General features: G+C 44.6%; 2 protein-coding genes across 4 annotated transcripts in view; one reads left to right on the top strand and one right to left on the bottom strand.

Moving 5' to 3' along the window:
• Positions 1–893: 893 nt before the first annotated feature.
• Positions 894–6,574, bottom strand: LOC141730824 (uncharacterized). Its single transcript, XM_074551247.1, has 3 exons — positions 6,542–6,574; positions 5,740–6,228; positions 894–5,617 (listed from the first exon to the last, which is right to left on the bottom strand). Exons 1-3 carry the CDS (start codon positions 6,572–6,574, stop codon positions 5,285–5,287), a joined length of 855 nt encoding a protein of 284 aa, XP_074407348.1. The 3' UTR covers positions 894–5,284.
• Positions 6,360–25,948, top strand: part of LOC102063838 (transcription factor Maf) — a 182,970-nt gene continuing 163,381 nt past the window's right edge. For 2 of the 3 annotated variants that reach the window (XM_074550823.1, XM_074550824.1), the window contains exons 1-2: positions 6,361–8,043; positions 18,854–18,919. In XM_074550823.1, coding sequence (XP_074406924.1) covers positions 6,956–8,043; positions 18,854–18,887 — 1,122 coding nt within the window. In that variant the 5' untranslated portion in view covers positions 6,361–6,955 and the 3' untranslated portion in view covers positions 18,888–18,919. Of the gene's footprint in view, positions 8,044–18,853; positions 18,920–25,948 lie in introns of all 3 variants that reach the window. The other variant, XM_074550825.1, reaches the window with a different exon arrangement.

Genomic DNA, 25,948 nt, shown 5'->3' on the forward strand with positions numbered 1-25,948 from the left:
TGCCGTGCGAGGTTTTCCCGGCCGATCCCCGTGGCCGTGCCCCTCCCGGGGCCGTTTCCAGCGGCTCCATCCCCGCGCACAGCGGGCAGGAGCTGCCGCTTGGAATTGGCTTCGCTCTCCCCATCCCTGCGCCGGGTGACCCTCCCCGCTCGGAGCTGCCAGAGCCGCGGGGCTCGACGCCAGCCCTGCTCTGTTATAATGAACCTTTTTAGGTCATGCAAGCCAAGAACCTTGTGTTGCTAAAGACCCCATCAGTTACTTTAAGCAGTTATCGTATTTTACTGTTTACAGGGAGTAAGTCCAGAGCATGGCGCTCAGCCCATCGCATGCAGCACAGTTTATCACCAAAAATTAATGAGTTTGTGCCATCTCGCACTTCAAGGCATTAAATCATGGTTTTGTTTAAAATTTACTGAAGTTCACAACTTTTAATAAAGACCATCTCAACCTTCACAGTTGCACATCAAAACATCGTGTCAGAATCTTGCCCTCCTCACCGTTTACTGACGGCTGACTCCAGGAAAGAGATAGCATATAAAATTCACTTATTTTTTCATGCTGCCACTGCAACCATGAAACAGTTGAATCAACTTAATGCAGAGCAGAAGGGAAAAAAGCAGCAATAATTTTTCTGAGCTAAAATAGATACAAATGCAGAGTGCATATTGCAGGACATTACCAGCATAGCTCAGACACATAACATTAATGTAATAATTTTATTCCCTCCTCTTAACTAATGCTAGTTTTCTGTTTCTCTAGAGTTTTCAGTTTTATTTGTGCAAGAATTTTTACCATATTCTCCATTTACCCACTTCAGCTAATTTCAGAGAAAACACCACACTGTATAGCTGAACATGATCACCCAGGTTATAAATGACAAATTCCACCATAAAGCTGTATAAAAATCTTTATTGCATCTTAAGTCTTTATTTCTTTTAAATGAATAGATTTTTTTTCTAGCATCAAAATGTCTTCATTGATTTTTACATTTAGGCAAAAGCTGTTCATGAAAATTAGTAAAGTAGGACATGCATCAGGGAACAAGCACAGTGCAAATGTGGTGATGCCAACCTTTAGTCTGAGAGTCACTTGCAGCTTTCCAGTCACACTTCTGTGCTGTCTTCCCTTCAGAGAGAGAAACTGCCTCTACATCACACAATGTTATTTGCAATATTTCTAGCATTTTATGAACAGTATAAATAAGCAATGAAAATATCCTGATTGCTAAAAACTCATCACTTCATTTGGACTCAGAGTAGACAGAGCAAACTCACACACTCAAGTGTAGCACCGATGCTGCATTTTCCATATAGTGACTGTCAGGCACTTCCAGGGGAATAAAATAGAAGCAGCTGCTAAAACCTCACAATTCCTAGAGCTAAAACACAAGCCCTCTTGGATGTGACACAAAAGCAACCAAAATGTGTGTTTAAGCCTGTCTTTTCAAGCTACTTTTTTTCTAATTTAGCCACAGAAACTTTACAGACAACTGAATAGAGGTTGTGTATTCATGATCTGAGTAGAATGGCCAAATAGGACACTGTAAAGGGAAAGAAATATTTTTATTTTCTCACCTTCTGCAGCTTTGAAATGCAGCAAGTCTGGTGGATTCGGTAACACTAATACAAAACTGGAAAGTGAAGAGAGGAGAAGCAAGTTTCATTAAGAGGGAGAATTCTACATAAAATATACTGGAGCTGATGGAGGAAAGGAAGAGACAGCCAAGATGTTCAGCTGCAAGTGGAGTCCAATTTGATGCTCAGCATGAGTTTAAAGGGAAGATTTTCTCAGCCTTAAAATAAAAGAGCAGTATTGGATGCGTACGGGGCAGAAAACTGTCGTCACAGAAATGGATTGTGCCGGGCTTGGGAAAAGCGAGAGTGGCAAAAGTAGCTCATTTTGCTGTGCTACATTTATAGATGTGCTCATTTGAATGCTCCCTGGAGGACCAGCTTTCTCGTCCAGACAAAATTACACAGGCATCCCACCACGCTGCATCCCTGTGCTAAAACCTCAGCATAAAGGAGCTCCACCACAGCTCTGCCTTTGGATTTTGGGGAGCAGACCTGATTTCCTGCCAGCAGATCTGCTGCTGTCTTTCATTTCTTGTAGGATCAGCCCTCTGACATAAACAAATTGCTAACATCAAGGACCTGATCCTGCTTCCACTAAATCAATACAAGTTTTGTCATTGGTTTCAATGGGATCAAGGATTCAATCCCACCGTTTTTGAAGTCAATAGGGTTGGGGTTTTCTCTGAATAAGCAAGGTTGTGTTGATACTGCAGAATGGGCCTAAATTATATTGATTATTGGCACACATACCCAAGCATAAAAACAGGATTAGGGGAAAAAAAGGGAAATGTATGAGAAGGTGAGTGTAGAGCAGCATCCATTCCTGGCGTGCAGCGGGTCAGCAGGAGCTTGGCTGGAGCAAAAGCTGCAGTGGCACAGCACCAGGGAGCCCAGTCCACCAGAAAATTTTGGGGGGAAGAGAGAGAAGAAATTCATCCAGGTGATACTTTTTCATCTGCTCCTTCTAAAGCAAACCTTTGAGTCATTCATCCTTTATTGAAAATAAACAAAATATCGACAGAAGAAATTATTGTCACATATACACACACAGTAATTGGTTCTGCTTCTTCGCTGCTCCTTCTTTTCCCTCTTCTCTGATACAGGGTTGTTCTGTGTTTCTGTAAAAACTACTGGCAAATCAGAATTTATTGTACATATGTTTGTGTTCCACTTAATAAAAAATATACTTATATTTTCAGATAAACTTTGTTAGTAATTCATGAGGTAAGTGACTATTTATGCTAATAAGGGAGAAATATATTCTCAAGCATAATGCATTACATAAATTTGAATGCAAAATGTTCAATTATGAAGTAAATACAGGTAATGCAAACAGTAAATTACATCCAATAAAAATATATAAAGAATGTGTCTTCAAAGAGAGAGAGGCTTTTATTTGCATCTGTGAGTTGTTTAAAGAGAAAAGAATTAATAAATACTGAATTACTCTTATGATGATTTAGCTCATAATTCAGCAATCCATAACGACTCCCAGTAATCAGACTGTTGTTTCATACCCTCCAATATAAGGCAGGACTGTTTCCTCAGCAGTTTTATCCCTACCAGATTATCTCGTCTGATTCTATTAATTCTCTCCCATAAATCTGCTAACAGTGATATGTGATTTACTTACCCTGTTAACTGATCTGAAGACTGTTAAAAGGATTTATCTAGCTCTGCACCTAGGAGTAGTTTATGCCTTATCACTCTGTTACCCTGCAGAAGTCTTTCTGAAATCAGTTTGGCCGCTTTCATAGTTAAATTCAGCGGACACAGTTTAGTTCCACACCATAAAATAAGACACTAGATAAACAAAAGGAGCAGCAACTGTACTTAACGTGCTGGTCTTGATACGTGTTCAAGTTATAAAAAACGACTCTGTGAGTCCATATAACAGAAAAGCTGCACGTTTGCTCCTGCTGGATGTGGTGTGTGGGACAGGCACACGCGCTCCAGCGCTGCGAGCTCTGCCCCTGCTGCTGGCTGCTCCACGCAGGCCGACCCCAGAGGCTCTGCAGCTAATGTTTCACGTCCCCCTGCATGGCCTGTCAGAAAACTCTCCCACAATAAATAGATATCAGTTTGGAGGCTCATGAACCGGGTCAGCAGCACACTGGGAGCGAGCAGGGCTCTGCGAGTGCGTCGTCGAACGGAGATGCTTGAAAACAAACCGGAGCAAGAAGCTGGGAGAGGGACAGGGGAGTTTTCCCTCTGCCTGGCTCGGGGCAGGATTGTTACAAACAGTGCTGGGAAAAGGGAGAAGTCTCAGGGAATTGGCCTGCGATAATTGTGGAAAAACTGGAGACTGAATAGCTCTAATTGAAATGAAAGTGTGTGATTGTTATGGAAGAAACACTGTTAATAGAGGACTGTAAATGTTTAGACACCCATTGTGAATAGCCAAATAATAAAGAAAAATACTACTAAATCGAGAATTATATACTGTAGGGAGGAGAATGTTGCTTCTGAAGGTTATCCAAAAATTGCTAATAATCTTTTTTCTCTGCTGCACTGAACAGTAGAGACATTTTGGTGCAGCAGTTCTCTGTAACAATCACACAAGAACAATATTGCCCAACTAATAATTTTATTCGCTGCTCTGGTAGGTCAGAGCTTCAATTAATTTGCAATACTTGCTTACATTGGTATCAATTAAGAGACGGTCCCCATTAGCTCGCACAATTTCATACTCTTTGTCTAGAGTTCAGAGTTTACTCAGGAAATTTACTCATTTGCAAATGTAGCACTTTGAATTTTCACATCCAAACAAACTGTTTTATGGGCTGGAGCCACATTTCTATAGCCATCTACCACACGGCCTAGGGAAATACTACAACTGTACATTCTGAAATGCAATCACCTTTTCATTTAAAAATATTAGCACATATTTTATTTCTCTCACAGGTAAGCATGTTAAGGGGTATATAGTTCCACATTCATCTTGCTCAGGAGAAAAAAAAAATACAGAGAATTGTTCTGTCCTGGGTGGATTTATGCTGTGAGCCTGAAGTTTTGTTGATTCCAACAAAGTGAAGAAATAGGAAAGTCAGCCCGAGCAGTTAACTTGCATTAACTTTGTCATGGATCACCATCTCTAAGATCCAGCTGCAGATGTGCACAGCTCTGTGAGCGCGGGTGTGCTGCGGGACGGTGCACAACTGTATTTTGATTTTGTTACAAATGCTGGTAGCATTTTCCATCTTTACAGAATTGCCACTATGATAATTTCTAGATCTAGTTATCTTCCTAAATTTTCAGTATGCCCTACCCCTTTCAACTGCCAGGAACAGTACATGCTGTATGACTTTCAGATGTTAGTACTGGCACTCACACTGATAATGGCATAGTCAGAAGATGTTATCCATTCGTAAATCCACTCGCCAAGTGCTATTTCCTAAGCAGAGATTCTTTGGCTATTGCAAATGATGACTTTCACAGTCGGTGAAAAATCACCCAGAGCCCTGCCTGCACCTACAGAGTGATACCCTGAGCGGGGTTATAAATAGCAAACTCCGGGGGGGAAGGGACCGGGCTAGGGGAGAAGGGAGGATTTGAAGTACAATGTTCAAGAAGCAGGTTTAATATATGACCAAGTGTCAGAAGTCAGGTTTCTGAGAATTACTTTTCAGATAAACAACTTTATAGCACCGCACTTAATCTTACTTACTAGAGACATCTCATTTATCACGGAATTACAAGTAACTTTAATTCTATCGATATTCCCATAAAGCCCGGTCGGAAAATCGAGCCTGGCAGCCCCGGAGGCTGCGGATCTCCCCAGCCCGAGATGGGACGCGGCGGGTGCAGCCGGGGCCGGGCGGGACCGCGGCGGCTGCGGGGGCGGGCGGGACACGACCGGGGGGGCCCGTCCTGTCCTGTCCCGTCCCGTCCCGGCCCGGCCCGGAGCTCGGCACTGACCTGCGGACGAGAGATGGCGCTGTCGAGGTTCGAACCGAGCCGCTCCGCCGCTCCGCTCCAGCCGCCGCCGCTCCTCGGCCCCCGGACCGGCCCCAGCCCCCTCCAGCACGGGAGGGGAAGGGGGGCTGGGGGGGAGGCGAAAGTAAATACAATTAGTTCTAAATGTATTAAATTAATTAGTCCTGGCCCGCGCGCCGGGTGCGGCGGGAGGGGGCGCGGGGTTTGCAAACTTGCGGGGCTCTCGCACCTCCGGGCGGGCGTGGGGGATGGAGGGATCGATGCCCTGTCCCCGTAAGAAAATAATCAATAAGTGACCGGGGCGCCGCGGGGGTGCGGAGCGATGACCGGCACGGGGGAAGGGCCGCCCGCCCGCCCGTCCGCAGGTACCGCGCCGGGCACGGCGGAGCCCCGCGCTGCCCGCTCCCTGCCGGGCGCTGCCGGCTCTCCCGGAGTACCGCGTCCGGCGCTCCCCCTCCCTGCTCCCGGCCGCCTGGAGCTCCCCCGCGCCCCCGGGTGCCGGGCCGGGCTCAGGGGCAGCGCCGGGCACTCCGCCCCGGGGCAGGGCGCTCGCCGCGGGCGCGCACGGTGCGGAGCGGGCCGGCGGCGGCCGAGTCGAGCCGAGCCGAGCCGAGCCCGGGCGCGGTGCCGGCGGCCAGGAGGGGGTTAAGCGGGCGCTGACAGTCAGCTGAGCCCTGACTGACAGCCCGCAAAGTTTCCCTGTCGCTAGACTCTTATGCTAATGAGGCCGGGCGGCGCACACCCATTGGCCCGGCCCCGAGCCCGTGTCCCGCCTGACGTCACGGGCGCTATAAAACTCCGCAATGCTTTAAACTCTCCTGCCGGATCAAACCTTTAAATATTTTTCATCTTCTTGCTGTAGCTTTGAGGCCGAGTTGTTTTTTCTCTCTCTCTCTCTTTTTTTTTTTTAAACTCTTATTATTATTATTATTTTGGTTGCGATACAGACTTTGATTTTTTTTTTTAATTTTTTTGCCTTCGCTCTCTTTCCCTCCTCCCTCCCCCGATGAACCTCTCTCCTCGCTCTGCACTTTGCAGGAGAGAGCCCAGAGGAAAAGCACCATGAAGTGTTAAAAATAACAAAACAAAACAACAACAACAACAAATTTACTCGCAACAACACCAGCTAACACTTCCAGCTGCGGCTCGAGAGCTGCGAAAGAGCGAGAGGAGAGAGAGAGAAGGGAGGGAGAGAGGAGGAAAAAAAAAAACCCTCTATGCAAAAGGCGAATAGCGAGAGCCCCGCGCTCTGATGCATCAGCGGAGCCTCTGCGAGGGATAACGCGGAGCGGGAGAGGAGCTGCCGGGGCGCACCGGATCGGAGGCAGAGCAGGAGAGCGGAGCGGAGCTCGCCAAAAATCAAGCTGGCTCACCCGGTGGCGACTCAGAGCAGCCCCCTCGCTCCCGGAGCGCACCCTTTCTGGAGGACTCTCGGCAGCAAAAGGATGGCATCAGAGCTGGCGATGAGCAGCTCCGACCTGCCCACCAGTCCCCTGGCCATGGAATATGTTAATGACTTCGATCTGATGAAGTTTGAAGTGAAAAAGGAGCCGGTGGAGACGGATCGCATTATCAGCCAGTGCGGCCGCCTGATCGCCGGGGGATCGCTCTCCTCTACCCCGATGAGCACGCCCTGCAGCTCCGTGCCCCCGTCCCCCAGCTTCTCGGCGCCCAGCCCCGGCTCCGGCTCCGACCAGAAGACCCACCTGGAAGACTACTACTGGATGACGGGGTACCCGCAGCAGCTCAACCCAGAGGCGCTGGGCTTCAGCCCCGAGGACGCGGTGGAGGCGCTGATCAACAGCAGCCACCACCCGCTGCCCGGCGCCTTCGATGGCTATGCTAGAGGGCAGCAGCTGGCCGCGGCCGCCGGCGGCTCCGTGCCGGCCGAGGAGATGGGCTCGGCGGCCGCCGTGGTGTCGGCGGTGATCGCCGCGGCGGCGGCGCAGGGCGGCGCGCCCCACTACCACCACCACCACCACCACCCGCACCACGGCGGCGGCGGCGGCGGCGGCGGCGGCGGCGGGCACCCCCACGCCGCGGCGCCGGGCAGCGCGCCGCCCTCCTCCGCCTCCTCGGCCGCCGGCTCCGGCTCCAGCGGCGGCGGCGGCGGCGGCGGCGGCGCCGGGGGGCTGCACCACCCGCACCACGGCGGCGGCGGCGGCGGCGGCGGCGGCCTCCACTTCGACGACCGCTTCTCCGACGAGCAGCTGGTGACCATGTCGGTGCGGGAGCTGAACCGGCAGCTGCGGGGCGTCAGCAAGGAAGAGGTGATTCGGCTGAAGCAGAAGAGGAGGACCCTCAAAAACAGGGGCTATGCCCAGTCCTGCCGCTTCAAGAGGGTCCAGCAGCGGCACGTCCTGGAGTCGGAGAAGAACCAGCTGCTGCAGCAAGTGGAGCACCTAAAGCAGGAGATCTCCAGGCTGGTCCGGGAGAGGGACGCCTACAAGGAAAAGTACGAGAAGCTGGTCAGCAATGGCTTCAGAGAAAACGGATCCAGCAGCGACAACCCTTCCTCTCCAGAGTTTTTCATGTGAGTTCCCACAGCCTTGCCACCTTAACTAAAAGTTCTCCGTGTGAGTTGTTGTTGGGGGCTTTGCTAGAGCCACAACCCCGCTTGCCACCTTCTCTTACCTTTTTTTAAAAAAGAAAAAAAAAAAACTCAAAACAATTTTAAAACAAAGTTGTTTTTTGGGTTGGTTTTTGTTTTTGTTTTTTCTTTTTAAGGTGGGCTGGCTCCGTGTTGGCCAACCTAAAGTTCTACATGAGTTTCCTTTCTGTTTATTATTATTATTATTATTATTATTTTTATTTTTTTTGTGGGGGCTTGCTGTTGTGTTTTTTTTTTAATTTGAAAGATCCAACTCGCCACCAACTCAGTTCTTCATATGAAGCTTGCTCTTCTTTGAAACCTGCCATCCACATTATATATATATATATTTTTAAGTTCATGAGTTTTTTTCTTTTGAGCTTGCTGTGTCCAAAAAGTCAGAGGTTTTTTTTTTTTGCCATCCTGAGTTCTTCATATGAGATTTGAGCTTTGCAAAAAGAAAAATAAAATAAAAAAAAAAAAACTAAACAAAACAAAAAAATACAAAAAAAAGATGAAAATTTTAGACTCCAGCTTGCTGAGTTCCATCAGTTTTTAGCGTTGTTGTGCAAAACTAGAGATATGCCTAGATCAACCTGCCAAAATCAAGCCTGCATCAACCTTCGGTGTGTTCATGTGAGTTTTGGCCTTAATCTGCCAAACGTGAGACTTTAGTCTGCCATTAGAATCCCATACTCATCTCATGCATTACGCTTGCTATTTTGTCTTAGCAACAATGAACTATAACTGTTTCAAAAGACTATGAAAAAGAGACATTATATTAATAAAAAACCCTGCATGCTGGTCATGTACGGTATAATTATTTTTTTTTCTTTTGCTTGGAAATGGACTTTTGGAGACTATTATGGCATGGCATTCATCCTTTTGTTTTATTGCCTCATCACTTTTTTGGGTTGAAAGCAAAAAAGTGCAACCTTTGATCTTCCTCCTCCTCTTCCTCCCATTAAAGTTTGCATCTGCTCTAAAACTGCTTTGAGTTACTCAAAACTTCAGACTTCCTTTTAAATGCACTGAAGCATTCCCTCTCAAAAAACCTGCCAGAATGGATTTTGGTAACTTAATGTGGCAAAAAAAAAATTTAAAAAAATCATAAAAAAACAAAAACAGAGAAAGAACTTTGGAAAGATGTTCAAAAACAAAATTCACATCCCACTTGGGGGGACATTGAAACCATGCTGTTGCCTAAAAAACAGTCTAAAATTAATTTTAAGTGATCTGCCCCATTTTTTTTTTCATTTTGCGTTTGGTCATTGTCAAATGTGGAATGCTCTGGGTTCCTAGTATATAATTTAATTCTAGTTTCTGTCATCTGTTAGCCCAGTTAAAATGTATGCTACAGATAAAGGAATGTTATAGATAAATTCGAAAGAGTTAGGTCTGTTTAGATGTAGATTTTTTTTTTAAAGATTGATGCACTAAATTGTTTACTGTCGTGATGTAAAGGGGGGTAGAATTTGCAACGGGACTGTTTTAAAAAGTAGTTTATGCAGCATGTGCTTGCAACTTAAATATAAGTTGGGTATATGTAGTCCTTGCTATACCACTGACTGTATTTGAAAACCAAAGTATTAAAAGGGGGAGGCACCCCTGTTTATATCTATAGGGGTATTTTACATTTAAAATGTATGGGTTGTTTTTTTTTTTTTTTCAAAATTGAAGTATTTGGGACTGAATTGCACTAAGATATAACCTGCAAGCATATAATACAAAAACAACAACAAAAAAATTACAAACCTGTTTAGAACGCTAATACAATTTATGCAGTTATAAAGATGGCATTACTGCACAGTTTTAAAATGATGCAGATTTTTTTACAGTTGTATTGTGGTGCAGAACTGGATTTTCTGTAACTTCAAAAATTCCACAGTTTTAAAGGCAATAATCAGTAAATTTTATTTTCAGGGACTGATATCCTGTCTTTTAAAAAAAAATGGAAAGTAAATCTTACCACAATAAATATAAAAAAATCTTGTCAGTTACTTTTTCTTTTACATATTTTGCTGTGCAAAATTGTTTTATATCTTGAGTTACTAACTAACCACGTGTGATGTTCCTATGTGCTTTTCTTTCATTTTCAACTCTATGGTTATATCGAAAGAGAGAATAATCTACAATAATAAACTGCATTTTTTTGATTCCGTACTCAGTTTCTTAGTGTGTAGTTCAAAGTTCCATAACTGCGAGCGCAGTACTTCAGCGTGCTGCCTGCCGAAGGGGCGATGCTCACCCACGAGCTGGACTCAGAAATGTTCAGGAGGGGAGAAGGGAAAGCATAGCTCCGTGTAAAATGGAAAATTGTCACCTGCTAGGACTCCAGTTCTCTTTCAGGTAGATGAAAAAAAACCGTGAGCTTTCAGGTGCTGCTTCTGACTTCTCAGTAGTGCAGCGAGGGCAGTTTCAGTGACTCAGATCATCCCGCCAAGTTCTAGGAGATCTCAAAGGGGAGGGCTGCTTAAAAACCTGATGACACGATATGGCCCTGTATTTTGATTGTTTTATGATGGAGTGAAGTGAAAGAGAAGACTTCACATCCTCTTATCATCTGATCCCAGCTAAGCATGCCTGTCTCTAGTAAGAGATGACACTGCATCAGGCTTGGCTTGTCACAGAGCCACTTAATTCGAGATTGAAAAAATTCTTATAATTTTGGTCCATACTGCCTCCTTTTTTCTTTTCTTTGCTTTTTCACCCTTCTTTTTTCTTTTTTTTTTACCCTGTGGAATTTTTTTGTTTTGTTTTTGGTTTTTTTGGTTTTGTTTTGTTGTTTTTTCTTTTGCTACAGGCCTTAGAAAGTCCAGAGAGAGCTGAGGAGCGGAGAAAAAAAAATCCAAAGGACTTCCTCCAACTTTTGAGAGTTATTTGCTCTAAACAATCAACCCCAAAGGTTAATGTGCTAGAAACATTCAGGTCTCTGAGCCCCTCTTCACTGCAGTTCCCCATGTCAAAGGGCATTTGAACTTTGAAAGGCTCCTCAGATGCTCGACCCAGTTCATTTAAAGCCACCTTTCCCTGAGAGCCTGCAGTGTCCCTCGGCAGAGCGCTGTCCTGCTCTCTGAATGGGATTATCTGTCCCCTTTCTGTGAGAGGCAGAGGCCTCTCTGAAGGATGCTCCAGCCTCTCTAGGATGAGGGATTTATCTCCAGACACAGGCTCATAAACCAAACACCTTTTTCTTCTCCTTTGTGTTTTTCCCCCCTGCTGCTGGTGCAGCTTCTTCCCTGCAGTAAGGTCATCCCTCCTGGGTGCTGGTGGCCCTGAAGGGGCCCTGAAGGGACAGGACCTGTTGCCATCCCTCTGCCTGGCTGGTCCAGCCCCTGTCAAGGGTCGGGCTGCAAGGTCAAGGTGTGGCTCTGAGCCCCCCTGCAGCACTTGCACCCACGACAGCCTGTGTCAGTGGGCAGTGGCTGGTGCTGGAGGCACTGTGTTCCTGCTGAGGTCCCTTTGCAGGGATGGACACTCTTCTGGTGACACTCGGCTTGCTCTCTGAAGCTGATGCTGTGTCTCACCCCTCCCCAGTGCCAGGGCACCAACCTGCCCTTTGGCATCTGACCTGCTGTTGCACCAGGGTTTGAGTAATGGTTCAAGCTCCAGATTCTGGTTAATTTGAGTTCCATTTTCTGGTTAATGTGTAATCTGTGGGTAAACTGGTTGTGATTGGCCGAGCTGGGAATTATCTCCTCTCATAAAGACAAGGCTGCTCGTTATTCTGTCTCCCACCTTCCCTTCCCTGACTGAGCCTTTACCGACGCCCAGGTGTTTTTGCAGGGACTCTGAAGCTTTGCTGCTGCCCTTGCTGAGAGCAAGGAAGGGAAGGGACAAGACCTGTCATCAGCAGAGCCCCCGCTGAAGTGGTGCTGCAGCCCCCAAGGGAGCACAGAACCCCAGGCTGCCCAGAGCAGGACCACTTCTGGTCCAGCCTCATCCTCACACCCTGCTGTCACTTCAGGCTTCCTTGCAAGCAAAGTTAGGAGCAGGCAATAGGATTTTAAAAGTACTGTGAATTGACTGAGTAGTAAAGAGCGAGGAGAGTGCTGCTGCCTCCCTGAAGTGTCTTCTTTCACGGAGGGAAAAAACCAAACATCCTATTTGAATGATTTGAGAGATAAGAGAAAACCTTCCTAGAAACAGACTTCCTAGAATAGGGTGGCAAAGGAAAAATTCCCATCACACCCCCAACCTGAGAGGGGAAAAAAGCTTTCTTCCAGTTTGGCATTGTGATGACAATCGTGCTTTGCACATTAAAAAATGCAACCTTCCTTAGGCTGCATTTGAATTTTCACCTGAAACACGCCAACTGGCCGCGTGAAGGGGAAAAAATAAGGTACACATTTTAATATTCACTAGAGCAAAGTGAGTATTGGGGTTCTCTGTATGAGTCATTGCAGGGGAGCGCCCACCTTTGCCGCAGGAGTGCTTGCTGAGGACTAATTGGAACCGCTCTGCTCTGAATAACCTACATTCATTAATCACCCCTTGCTTGACTCTGGCCTCAATCCTGCTCCCATTGAACTCAGAGGTGCAATCCTGCGGATTTCAAAGGGGAGCAGGATCCCACTGTTCTCCCACAGGTAAAAACCAGGTGGAATGCTGCCCAGGCCAGGCAATTGGGTGTCAAAAGGTGTGTGTGGTCTCAATCTGCCCATCACTAACAACATCCTATTTTTCCCATAGTCCTGTAGTGCCTTTCCATTTATTAACTACATTACAAAGAACTTTCATGTGACCGGTGCCGGGAGATACGTGCGTGGACAGCGGCTCTTTGCTGGCTGGGAAATGGTGTGCATTGAGGTTCAGCCCCCTCCTCCCTCCTCAGCTCACCTTGCCCCTAAGCTTTTTTAATTTCCACCCCCTAAAACGAAACATAACCCTCTCCTGCCCTGCCTCCAGGCTTCTGCTGAGCAGAGGCCGAAGGTATTTTTTTGGTTTTGCTACAGCATTTTCCCTGCTTGAAAAAATGTCATCCTGGACTGAATCCTAAAAAAAAGACGGGAGAAGGCAGGGAAATATCCCAGTCACACCAGTGCATATTTATTTCCTGAATTATTTCTCCCTAGGCATGCAGCGAGAAGTGCCCGTTTGCAAACTGAGCGGGGAGAGCTTCTATTTATTAGAAAGTCTTCATCACCCTTTTAAAACAAAAACTCCAGCGCTGAATCAAAATGTCACTTGAAAACTCCCCCCACGCAAAACATGGCAGCAAATTTTTAGTTTAAAAAATGAACTTTCCCAGCTCTTTTTTCTTTTCCCTTCCGAAAGCTTTTATGCAGCTGTTTCCTCCCCCTCCCTCTGCATAGTGTGTAGGAAGTTCTTGATCTAGAATCATTCATAATTTTAATACCAATTTCTATTTGACATAATATACTAATATCAGATAGAGAGTGTAGCTGCTTCCTGGATTTAGGGAGGAAATGATGCATATATCAGAATTATCTGCTCAGATGCCAGAACTACATTGGTGTCATTTCAGCATGTGCTGTGTTGAAAGGAAATCCTCTATATTTATTACTCCGATCATCAGAGGAGCTAAATGGACCCACTGTTTCTGACACCTGTTCAGATGGCTGAATTTAAAATTTCATGCAGGAAAAAAAAAATAAATCCTACATACTTCAATGTTAGGAATTAAGGGTTTTTTTAATACACTTTTTTCCCTCCCTCTTTCCGAATAGTTGTGTTGTAAGCGGCTGCCATGAGGCTTGGGCATTCCGGGGGTAGCTATGGAGAGCGGGATAGATTTTGTTTGCTCAGCTCTCACAAAAACCAATCCTGCTTGAACAGAATACACACACACACAGTCTGTAACCAAATGCTTCAGATCTCTGTTTTAAGTGCAGGTCTCAGTATGAATAACATGATGTAGCACACCCCAGAACGTGGCAGAGGTGAGCGGCCGAGAAAGAACTCGTCTTTTCAGGAAGGAGCTGAGCACTGAACCACTTCATAATTTTAGGGCTCCTCTAATGAATTTTTTTGGGCATAGCAGGTACAAATCAATAGATTAAAATACTGTACTCTGCTGCATATAATTCTTGACTGCCTGAAATTGCGGGGGAGGACCGAGAATAACATTTGTCACTCTGAGGGCTGAGTGCATTCAGATTTGTGAGCTCTAAGCCAACACAATGCAAAAATAGTCCAGGATGTGACTTAAGTTATCAAGTGAAAAGCAAGAGGCCAGGGATCTGCGAGGCTGTAGTTGGCAGACAGGCAGCTCCATCCCGAGCTATCTATCACCATATCGGGTTGACCCGGCACAGTGTGACAACATCTCAGTGCCCTCGATGCACGCTGCCGGTATTTCAGCACTCTCTGAAGCTATCATTTTCGTTCACTATTGCTGCACCCACTTTTTTCCCTCCAAATTCTGGCTTTTAAAAGTGTGTCACTTGCGACACACAGTGAAGCGTGCAGGCCTTTAATCGTGGTGCAGCAAGTGACGAGGACAGAACTTGCCCTGCCTCTCTCCTTGCTTGTTTTGAAGCCCTGTGGACTTTGTGACATGATTTGCTTTTTTTTTTTTTTAATTAATAAATGTCATTGTTTTGTAATGCATCTCAAAGCAACACTTTACATGGAAGGATTCAAAGCCAGAGCAGAAGTTTGCTAGAACTGGTGTTTCTCCTCCATGCAGAAAAAAAATCCCCAGTAAATAACAAATCGAGCAGTGTCCTCAAGTTTCCAGCGGGGGTAGAGGTTGGAGTGTCCCTGGGTGCTGCTCTCAATTGTTAATTCATAAAGACCCACAGTCCTGAGCAATGCTGCCCCAGCTTGTCCTGATACAGCAGAGATGCCGATGGCTGTGGACGGAGGCGTTGAGCCTCAACACCCTGTTCCAGCGAAGGCTCTGGCATCTCCCTGACATTCAGTCGTTGGGCTTTCCATTAAATTTGGGTGTCCCCGAAAGGCTGCAGGGTGTGGGGACAGCGGGGTGTCGGCAGAGCTCGGAGCCCACACGCCTTTGCCTCCCTGCCGCCACTCGGCCGGGGGAGCAGCAGCCCTGGGGAAGGTTCTGGCACGGATTTTCACCTCCCTGCTTCCAGCAGCTCCTGATCGCCCCGAGCCGGGGCTGTCTGTGCGGGGATGCGGCCCCTCCCCGTCGCTCACGGCACCGGGGCCGCGGCCGGCAGGGTCGCTTGGGGGGCGGCCGGGCCCCCTCGGGGGCTGCCCTGAGCCCGGCCCGGCCAGGCCGGCACGTCCAGGGACACAGCGGGCACAGCCCCCGGTCCAGGCACAGTTCTGATCACGGGCACAGCTCCCGGCCCGGGCACCGCTCTGACCCCAGGCAAAGCCCTGTCCCCGGCACAGCCCCCGGTCCAGGCACAGCTCTGATCCCGGGCAGAGCACTGTCCCCAGCACAGCCTCGGCCCGTACACAGTCCCCGGCCCCGGCATAGCCCCCGGCCCCGGCACAGCCTCGGCCTGGCACAACTCCCGGGCACAGCCCTCGGCCCCGCCACAGCCCTGACCCCGGGCACAGTCCCTGTTCCCGCTATAGTCCTGGTCCCTGCCCCAGGCCCGGTCCCTGTCCCCGGGCACAGCCCCCGAGGGCTGCAGCGGCCGCCCAGCCGCGGGTCCCGCCGCAGCCAGGTGCGGGGGACAGGCCCCGCCGCCCGGGAGGGGCGGGAAGGTGAGGACAGCATCCGCTATTTGTTTGTTTCTTGTTTGTTTCTCTCTAAATCCTATCCCTGCAACAAAAGGGGAGTCTGGGCGGAACTGTGGATCCGTCTGGCCGCGCATCCAGAGCGGAGCTCCGGTTGTCACCCGGCGGCTCCCACGGGCCGCCCGGCCCTAGGTATGTCCACAGAGCACTTCCCTCGGCTTTGGTCACAGTATTTCCAATTTTTCTTGTTTTCTTTTTCTTTTTTTTCCTTTTCTTTTTCTTTTTCTTTTTCTTTTTCTTTTTCTTTTTCTTTTTCTTTTTCTTTTTCTTTTTCTTTTTCTTTTTCTTTTTCTTTTTCTTTTTCTTTTTCTTTTTCTTTTTCTTTTTCTTTCTTTTTCTCATCCTTTTTTTATTTCCCTTCTCTTCCCCTTTTTTCTCTTTCCCTTTCCCTTTCCCTTTCCCTTTCCCTTTCCCTTTCCCTTTCCCTTTCTCCTTTCCTTTTCCCTTACTCCTTTCCCTTTCCCTTTCCCTTTCCCTTTCCCTTTCCCTTTCCCTTTCCCTTTCCCTTTCCCTTTCCCTTTCCCTTTCCCTTTCCCTTTCCCTTTCCTTTTCCCTTTCCCTTTCCCTTTCCCCTCTCCCTTTCCCCTCTCCCTTTCCCCTCTCCCCTTTTCTCTTTTTCTTTTTCCTTTTTCTCTCTCATTCTTTTTCTCTTTTCCTCTTATTTTTCCTTTCTTTTTTCTATTTCTTCCCCTTTTTTTCCAGTTCTTGAATTTTCCCCTTTTTTTTTCTTTCTTTTTCCTTCATACCTGTGCGCACACAGAGACAAATCTAAACCCAACGGCAATCAAAGAGATCTTTTAAAATGACTTTTTGGATCAGGCTTTGAGTCCTCTGCAGGGAGCAAGAATGGGAGCAGGCAGGATTTACATTTCATGGCTTTTAAAGAATCTCAAGTGCGGGGAACGGCGTTTGCCGAGGCTGAGTTTCACAAGTCTGTGTGGATGTGCCTCAGAATGTGTATATGATTAAGCTTAAAGCCCTCTTCTGTGGGAAAGCAGGCAGATTCCCTTTCGTGCAGCCTGAGCCCTGCTTCTCCAATTTTGAAACAAAACTTCTTGCCAAGGCCTTGGCAGTGGGATATCACTGCTGAAGGGGATGGGATCAGGGTGTTGGTATTGTCTCCCAAAGCTGAGGTGTCTCCACTGCAAACAGCCCCCTCTCCCTCAAGCACTGAGAGCCGTGACAATAAAAATGATCCCAAAATTGAACCTAACAAGACCTAGTATTTTTTTTTTACTTTCCTACCCCTTCCCCCCAGCTTGACTGCTTCCAAACTCCCTGATGAAAGCATTTTAATATGTAGGAAGAGCTGCTGCAGTCTGCAATGCGATTCAGTGTTCTGTGGTGTGGGATGAACAGATTTTCCTTTCCGTAGGGTTTCCTCCTGCAAAGTCATTGTAGAGGAGGGAATACTGTAAGATTAAATCTGGTTAAAATACTATATTCATGTTACACCAGATACGGTCTCCAGACTGTGCACAGTCTTTCAGCTTCCTTTATTGTGAAATCCTTTTAAAATAGCACAGTATAGTGTAGAGAACTTATTGAAGTATAGCTGTCTTACACCAACTCTGTCAGATAAAATGAAGGAAAGTGATCAGGCTTCTTAAATTAATAAATCTGCTTAGTGTCTCTGGTTGCCTTCACGCTCTCTTACTGTCTTTGACTCTTTCCTTATTAATAAACTGGTAGTTAAATAAAGCTGCTAAGTGAAGCAATGCACCTTGTCGGTGGAAGAGGGTTGGTGTTCCAGGTGTGCTGTGCTGGGAATGGTTGTGGGTTTAGGGCAGGGATGGCCAGAGCAAAGACTGAAAGCAGGCTGACCACATCAGTTTCTAGATGCTCCTCAAATGTGAGGCCTGAGTACCTGTTCCTCTCAGCCCCCTGCATTAATAACAGGATGAATTAACCGATTGGCATGAAAGGAGAGGTCGTCCTGAGAAAAATGACACCAAAGGTCCACAGGAGTCATTTGCTTTTAGAGATCCCGGGCCAGGTGCCAAGTATTGCATTTATCTAAGCACCATCCTGTTCCTCAAAAAAACCTCAAAAAACAAAACAACAAACTCCAAACCTGAAAGAAAAAAATCAAATTAAAACAATAAGGTAACATTTTTTGGTGGTCAGTGGGTCCTTTCAAAGAGGGGTGGGTTCTTTTGAGTGGGGAGCCTTGGGTGGGATGTGGGACAGGGATCATTCAGCTGGCTCTAAATGTGCTGGCCACTTTTGTTTTCAGAGCTGCAGAGCTAATCTGGAATCAAAATGCTGGAAAAGAGCCTACAGTTTGTCTTGCCTTTTTTTTTTATTCAAGTCGATCGGGCTTGTGGTTATCCTTGGTCTGATTATGCTGCACGGTTCCAATAAATGCACGGAGCTCAAACATTCCTGCAGGCACTTCATAGGAAATACATGTGTGTGTCTGTGCATGCACACTCAGGGAGGGAAAGTTGATTGTAAGGGACACAACAAAATATCCATATTTAAGAAATGTGGATTGACTCACTGACTTATCTCACTTATTGTACAAAGATTCACTCTGTGTTGATTTTTTTTTTTTAAATTAGGTTTTAAATATGTGTTGACAGGATGAATTTGTACAGTGTGAGTAACTGCAGGGGGAAATGACAGCTCTGCTTTTGTTATTAAACTACTGTCTTGAAAATAATGGACTGTGTACAAAAATTGATTATTATTTTGCCAATTACATTAGTGCAGCTAATAACAATCATTAAGAAAGAAATACAGAAAGCTACACACTTTCAGATATTAGAAACTGATATTCACTGGTGAGGCAAAAAATACATGTTCTTAAGGTAATTTGTCAGTAAGAATCTCCTGTTATTAATGTGAAATAAATACTAAATGTTTGAGCTAGAAATGTTTCACTTCAAACTGTGTTCATTTCTTCTTCACTCAGCCAGAGTTAATAAACAGTACAAGAGACTTTCTAAATTTAATTTAAGATTTGCATATAAAAGGTCCTATTCTGTACCATAGTGGCACAACAGACAGGCTTTATGATGCTAAATATTCCTTTTAATAATAGTTTATTTTAATATATTTACTAAATTAGGTACCCGAGAGAATCATCTACAACGGTGATGTGAAAATCCCTGTTACCTGAGGTCAAAAATAAAAGGTATGTCTTCCTTTTCATTAGCAATTTGCCATATTTCAGCAGGGGTGGTAATTTCACTGCTTTGTTTTCTGCTGCTAAGATGGTGCTTTTTGCTCAGCCCTGGGGAGCCGCTCACAGGCTGTGGTGCAGTTTCCTGAGCTTTTGGGTGAGGCTGATTTCAGGTGCCTACAAGAACCACTTGCAATGATGGGGCTTTGTACTTTTGTCAGCCAGGCAGCTCTCTCGTGTCCCACACCTCATATATAATGCTTTGCAAATGTTTTCTTTCTTTTTCTTCAAATGCTGGCGTTCAGACATCAGCTACGGGGATTAAGGATGGGTCTTCTGAAGATCTCCCTCAGATCTTGATGAAAATCATGAGTCTGTGTTAGATGACTTCAGTACTTACAAATTACAATAGAGTTTAATTCACAGCACTGCTTTCCTCTGGAAATTCATGTTCATTCAATCTGTCAACATTGACTAAAAAATATGCTGCTAATGAAAATGTGGGAATTAAAACTTTCAATCCCTTCCCCTGCTAGACTCAAACAGGCACTTTATTTTTTTTTGTTCCATGGAATCTGACTTTTATTGACCTTGACTATAAAAATACTAAGTGGGTTAAATGAGCACCAAGGTTGCAATGACAGATTCCTGTGTGAATTTTTTTATGAAACCTCCTATTTTAGTTAAGAACACAGCCTGCCGTGCAGCCTGCCACGCTTTGATCAACGGTTAAGTGCTGTTAGAAACAGCTGAATTTTATTAGCTCATGGAATTAAGCTAGTTTAAATAATATATTTAATTTTTATCTTTTAAAAGAAATGTAAATAATAAATTAAAATAATAGATTTCCTTGTTAATTTTGAAAATAAATTTAAGTAACAGATTTATTATTTAAAATTTAAGTGAGGATGGGGAGGATGTAACTGGTGCTGTAGCCTGTACATTAAATGGAACTGAGAGGAGTTTTTGATGGCGTATGGGATGTAGGAATAGATTTCTCAAGGAGCACTACAGGACCTTCATTTTAAGCCTGATGCTCCTCTTACTTCCCTGAGAAACACCCTGGATAGGGTTTTGCCTGCATTGCTTTTTTTTTTTTTCTGTTTTTCACCACTGTAAATGAGAGGGAAGCCAGCTCACTCGCATTTTTTGTGAAAACTCAGACTACAATATGCTTTTTTTGCAAGAATAGAGCCAAGTTGCTATCAGCTGAAGTAAATACATGAAGTGTGTATTTTAATAGCAAAGGTGCAGCACTTGTTTCATCAACTTGCTCTTGGGGAAACATTTCTAATTTCAATGATCCCATAGGAAAATCTGCCATGCTTCCTGTAATTCATATATATGACTATTATATTTATATAAATTAGTGATATTTATTTTTATCCATATAATAAAAAAGGAAATCTTTTTCCTCTATCAGCACTTGTGATCTCAAGACTTGCTTAGCCTGCTGTTCTCTGGGGCAATTCCTTGTGTCTTCCTTCACTATTTTGTGATTATATGTTCACGTATTATAGACAAACAAAACCCCACAAAACAACCAGCAGCAAAATCAGGTAGTTTTAAGCAAATAGCTCTTGGGTCTTGGAAGAGTTAACAAACTTTTACAGCAAGGTTCAGGCAGTTCTGACCCCTATGGTAATATTTCATCTAAGGTTACTGTTGGGAGAGAAATCAAATTTCAGCTGTGAACATGATTGACAGGTGAAAGCAAGAGAGAGAAAGACATCTGGTCAGATGGGGAATTTGGGCAGGAGAAGGACAATTCAGGGAAGTGTCTCTGTGATATTAGGAATAATAAGCTTAGATATGAAAACTCCGATCCTCCACGCTGTCTGGAGGAGAGCTCACTTGATATTCATGGAGCTGGCTTGGTTGGGGGAATTTAAGACTGTACATTTATAGTAGTGGACAGTAGTCTCCACGGTCTGACTTACTAACTTGGCTCCTTTGAAGGAATTATGTTATTTCTGGCAAACTTTAAGGATTTCAAGGCCGTTTATTTAATGACTGTGACAGGAATATTTGGTGGTTGCTGGTTAAGAAGTTCTCACCATGATGTCCCTGGCAGGTCAGGCAGCAGCAGGGGTGGTGGAGGCCAGGACTGGTGTCACTCCATGTCCTCCCACTTCTGACAGCTTTCAGAGGAAGCGCTGCAGGATGAATTTTGTGTTTATACACTCTTATACCAGCAACAAAATTAGTAGCTACCCCATAAAATACCACTAAGGGTCCATTGTGGTGTTTTACAAAGCAACTGTTATTTTGCAAGGGCTGTGTTTTGTCTTATTGCAGCAGCACCAGCTAACATCCCTTACAGTACATACGTAACCACAGGTGTGTTTCACTATGCTTTAGTGTGTTTTATTTAGTGCAGGAAAGCTTTTCCATCCTCCAATGTCATGGAATATCCCTGTATTTCCTGATCAGCATGATGATGTTGGAAAGTAGAATTTACTTTTGACATAAAAAATGTAGCCAGGTTTTTTCTTAAAAAGGGCAAGAAAAAATCTATTGGTTTTTTTTATCGCTGTGTATAACAATGTTTCAGTTTTCCAAGAGGCTCTGGAGGGCCTTTTTAGAGTTCCAAGGACAGGTTGAGGCAATGATGGACCCTAAATTGCATCTTACCTATATCCCAGGTGAGAGGAGAGAACCTGGGTGGGCTTCTGGCCCCCCGAAGCCCTTGGTAAAATCACCCTTTAATTCCTGGGGCCCACACTTCCACCACAAAGGAATATCTACAGGGGAGGTTGTAAAATAAAAAGCAAAATCTGAACTTATACGGAGGTAGCTGAGCTGTGAATTCCCAGGATGGATGTTCTTATTTGGGAGTAAGGGTGGATTTCCCCCTTCTCTAGTACAGCTAAAGCTGCTTTCAAAATAAAATAAATTACCCAGGAAAATCCACTCTTATTCTAGAGTAGGAGTGTCCACCCAGGCAATGACAAGCACTGCAGTATAGTTTATTTCCTAATTTCCCCATATGGATGAGACCTGAACTAAGGGGAGAATAAGGAGCAGTAAAGAACAGAAATGTATTTTTTCAGTTTGCCTCTAAGACTTTTCACACAGGGGAAATCATAGTGCTCTGAAAATACACATTTACTTACTTTTCACTGCTATTCCTGAATTTGCACATGCATTTTTAAAAAAGATTTGTGATTTGTATGAGACCTTTTGCATTCTCATACTATTCACGTGTATTTTGGATGTGCAGTTGAGTCTGTCTGTTCATGACATCATTTCTCTTTTCATGGCTGTGGCCTGGGATATCAAACTACCCAACTTCACTGGAAATTAGATCTTGTTTTTATTCCTAGACTGTACATCTGATAAAATTGAAAATTAAAGCTAAGAACTGTAAAAACAATCAAATTTCTTTGTGCATGAGCAAGTTATTTTTAACTTTACGTTGTTGAATTAACACTCCCTGTAAAATGTCTTTATTTTCCAAAGCTGATAGCAAGATAACTTCCATGAAATATTATTGGCAAACTTCCCACAGCAGTCAATGGGAGCCTTGTATATATTTTTCAAGCAGATGTGCTGTATTAAGCCTAAATGAGAATCTTTCTTTATCAAATGGGTTGCAATATGTTATTCTTGATTAAAAAATTCAGAGTAACCTCTCGCCCTCCCTTTCCTCTCCAAAACATATTTAGTACAATTTACAGATCATTTTGCATAGGTAAAAAATAAGATCTTGAGTGTTTATAAAAAGCAGGATTTTACTATGCCTCAAATGCCTTTCTAGCTCATTCCTGTGAATTTGAAGTATGAAAATGTCTCAAATCTTATGAGTGAAGAGAAAGTATATTCCATATGTAACAACTTTTACTCCCCTAAAATTCCCAGGCGAGTCAATTTAATATTTTTCCCTGTGCTTAAAGTAAGCTCTAAAATATTTTCTGGTGACGTCATTCTTGCTGTTGTGTAGTTCTAATAAAGGATTTTAAGTGCTAAAAAAAAAAAAAAGTTATATTTTTAACATCTCTCCTGGGTTTTCTAATTTGTGCCACTTACCAAATGATTCGCACTGTACCAAAATACAGGAGATTGATGAGACAGGAAAAGTACTGATTTAACATCCCACATATAAAATTACTTCTCAGGCTCCACATATAGTCACAATGTTTAGAGAGTGAAGAAAACGGGAGTTGGGAGTCACAGTCTGACTCACTTGTGAGACTTTGACCCACTTATTTGATTCTAGATTCAGCAAAATACTGGAGCACTTTAAACTTGTTATCTGAGGTTTCTTCTAAAGGTCTGTTACCGTTGATCTCTTTATATCTCAGTTTACACAGTTATAAACCTAGATAATTAATTCTTACCTTCTAGGCTTTTGTGGGAGTTAAAAAATAGCTGTAATGTTCCTTGAAGCCCTTTAATGAAAACTGGTTTATTGAAGTACTTGTCATTTACCTTACTTCATACTCTGGGATGAGAAATCACTGGTGTTGCCCAGGTCCCACACACCATTTCTACTGGGATGGGAATTCACTCTCCTGAGTTCACTGGGCCAGGATTACAAAGATCAGGTGCTTTGGGAGCTGGACATTTTGTGAATCACACATAACTTTACCCTGATTTTGAACGTGCCAAAATGTAGGCAAAATCAGTTATGTGCCCCATCTCTCTCTTAAAGACAATGTATCTTTAATACCTCTATGTACAGAATAGCTCCTGTGCACCTGCAAGGCATGCAGAGGTCACACTGTCCTTGTAATTCCTCCCCTTCCTGCCATTACCTTTTTTTCCCAAGGTTCGAGCCATTATCATTCAGCAGTTGTGCAGCTTTTCTTTTCTTCCATCCCCAAATTATTATTGTTTCCCTCCTACCTTCTACCCCTCCCGAACCATAATGGAGTCCTCAGCTGTAAATTTGCTAACTATAAAGAGTTTTGCTTGAAATGTTTTGAAAATGCTGTGAGAAAAAAAAGAAAAAGAAAAGAAAGCCTATGAACAACACGCTGTGCCATGCTCCTGCATTGCACTTCTATGGGAAAGATAATAAAGATATTAGCACTCATATAATTTCAGATAGGAAATGAAACCAGACATGAAAGAAACACTAGCTCCAGCTGTTGAGTGGGAATCAAACTAGCTATGGGAATTACAGGTATTGTCACCGGAGACAGCCTGACTTCTGAGAAATGACCTCAGGTGTAGGAGCTTGCTGTGGCCCCTTGCAGATATTAACACCTAATTAACAATCTGCGAGAGCATCCTACATCTTAATCACCAGTGAAGTGAGAATGACAATCACAAGGAGGAGAAGGAGAAGGAAAATGGTAATTTTTCCTCTGCACGCATCATCTAATAACCATGGTTATTCAGATGCAGCTAAATGCGATTTCCTTTTAGTCATTTCTGTCTATTGGAAGGCACAGTAAGTTCATTTGCTAGCAGGTAGGCAGCGGAGGTGAGAATTGAATTGATCTGAGATACTCTGAAAAATTGACCCTGAGGTCATTCCTAGTTTAAATTGGGAAGTAAGGCTGAGCTCATGTCTTCCCTTTCTTCTCTCTCCTCTCCCTATTCCCCCTCTTTTTGTGTTTTCAGGCATATTAGTCTGTACTGCGTAATTACTTAAACATACTCTGATGGTGGGGAACCTTGTTCCCTCAAAGTTAATCAAAATAAAGAGAGCTTTTGTTAGCAGTGATAGGTAATTAAATCTCGGCTGGGCTTGTGCAGGGCCTTTGTGCCGGGTTATTGACGGCAGAGCTGCGCTCCCCGGCCCTTCTGCTGCAGCACAGCCCCGAGCAGCACCAAGATTCAGGCCCAGCTAAATTAGGAAATGGGGTGTGAAGGCATGGAAAGCTTAACAGGCCCAGGCTGTAAAGGAGAGGGGTGCATGGCAGCACATCCTGAGTCTCCCAGAGGAAGGGCGATTTCCCTGGGGAGAGGTGCACATTTTAAAGAGGAGAAAATCAGAGGTGGCACTTCTGTGTTTCTGCAATCTTCTGGCTGGGGTTTTAACCAGCAACAGCTGTAAGTGAGGATAGGAGCAACCTACTAACCCAATTTCAGTTCCAGTGTACACACCTAGGGCCAAATTCTGCTTCCTATTACCTGGTGTAAATGCTCAGGAGCATGGGGGAGCTGATGGAGAGGCTCTGGGCTTAGTCCCATACCAGAGGGCTGGTGCTAGTAAAAAGCAAGCAAGAAAGTAAAACAAAGACCAGATTTACTTGGTGCCACCAAAGCCAAGGCAGGAGTAGCCTCCCTGGGATCTGTGGTGATGCTCCAGCTTGCCTCAGGATCACTTGGGCAGGATCCAATGGAGCTGTAATGTAATGTCTTTTAATGGATGCTTTTATGTGCGCTTCCAAACAGCTTCCACTTTCAAACGTCTTTACAAGAGAGTTAAAACAAGAGGCAGGCAGGGAATGAGGAATCAGCTCGTCAGTACATTTGTAGTCCTCATTCTGCAGAAGCTCTACCCACGGCACTCCCTTGCTGTGCACAGGAACAAACTCTTTCCATATTACTTGGACCCAAATTATATTCTAATAAGGAGAGAGTGGCAAAGTGAAGACAGCATTATATTAACCACTCAGCTTCCATGGAAACTCCCATCATTTTCTTTCCCATGACAAGAGATAATCTCTGTGTTTTTTGTTATGTTCACTTCTTCGACTCCTTTAGCTTTGTTTTCATGCGTTGGCCTTGCACTAAAAAATATAACTTGACATCTTGTGTCTTCTCAGCTAAAAAGGTATCAGTTCCTGGACTTAATGTCAGCTGTACCCAGATCAAAGGCAAGAAACATAAAAGTTGACATATATTATTTATTTCATGGTTTACATCAATGATGCTTCTCCCTATCCTTTTTTGTTATTATTGCTGATGTTTTGCTCATAATGTTGCGCTCACTTCTCAAAAGTGTTTGTCCCCTACAGACAAATATTCATATTAATGTAATCCATCAGCAGCTAACAAATGCCAGCTCACTTCAGCAGTTCCCGCACATCCAAAAATCCCATTGTTTTTGCAGGACTTGGGTGTGCAAAGAATGTAGGATCGGGC

The sequence above is a fragment of the Zonotrichia albicollis genome, chromosome 13 (genome assembly GCF_047830755.1).
Source record: "Zonotrichia albicollis isolate bZonAlb1 chromosome 13, bZonAlb1.hap1, whole genome shotgun sequence".
NCBI classification, from domain to species: Eukaryota; Metazoa; Chordata; class Aves; order Passeriformes; family Passerellidae; genus Zonotrichia; species Zonotrichia albicollis.

What these genes read in the sequence shown, in the direction of transcription:
- LOC141730824 (XM_074551247.1), bottom strand. Translation starts at nt 6,574, where the DNA reads ATGGTGCTTTTCCTCTGGGCTCTCTCCTGCAAA. An exon ending in TCTGGGCTCTCTCCTGCAAA is followed by an intron (nt 6,229 to 6,541) that starts GTGCAGAGCGAG and finishes CGGCCTCATTAG; the next exon opens with CATAAGAGTCTAGCGACAGG. An exon ending in TCCCCCACGCCCGCCCGGAG is followed by an intron (nt 5,618 to 5,739) that starts GTGCGAGAGCCC and finishes CCTCCCCCCCAG; the next exon opens with CCCCCCTTCCCCTCCCGTGC.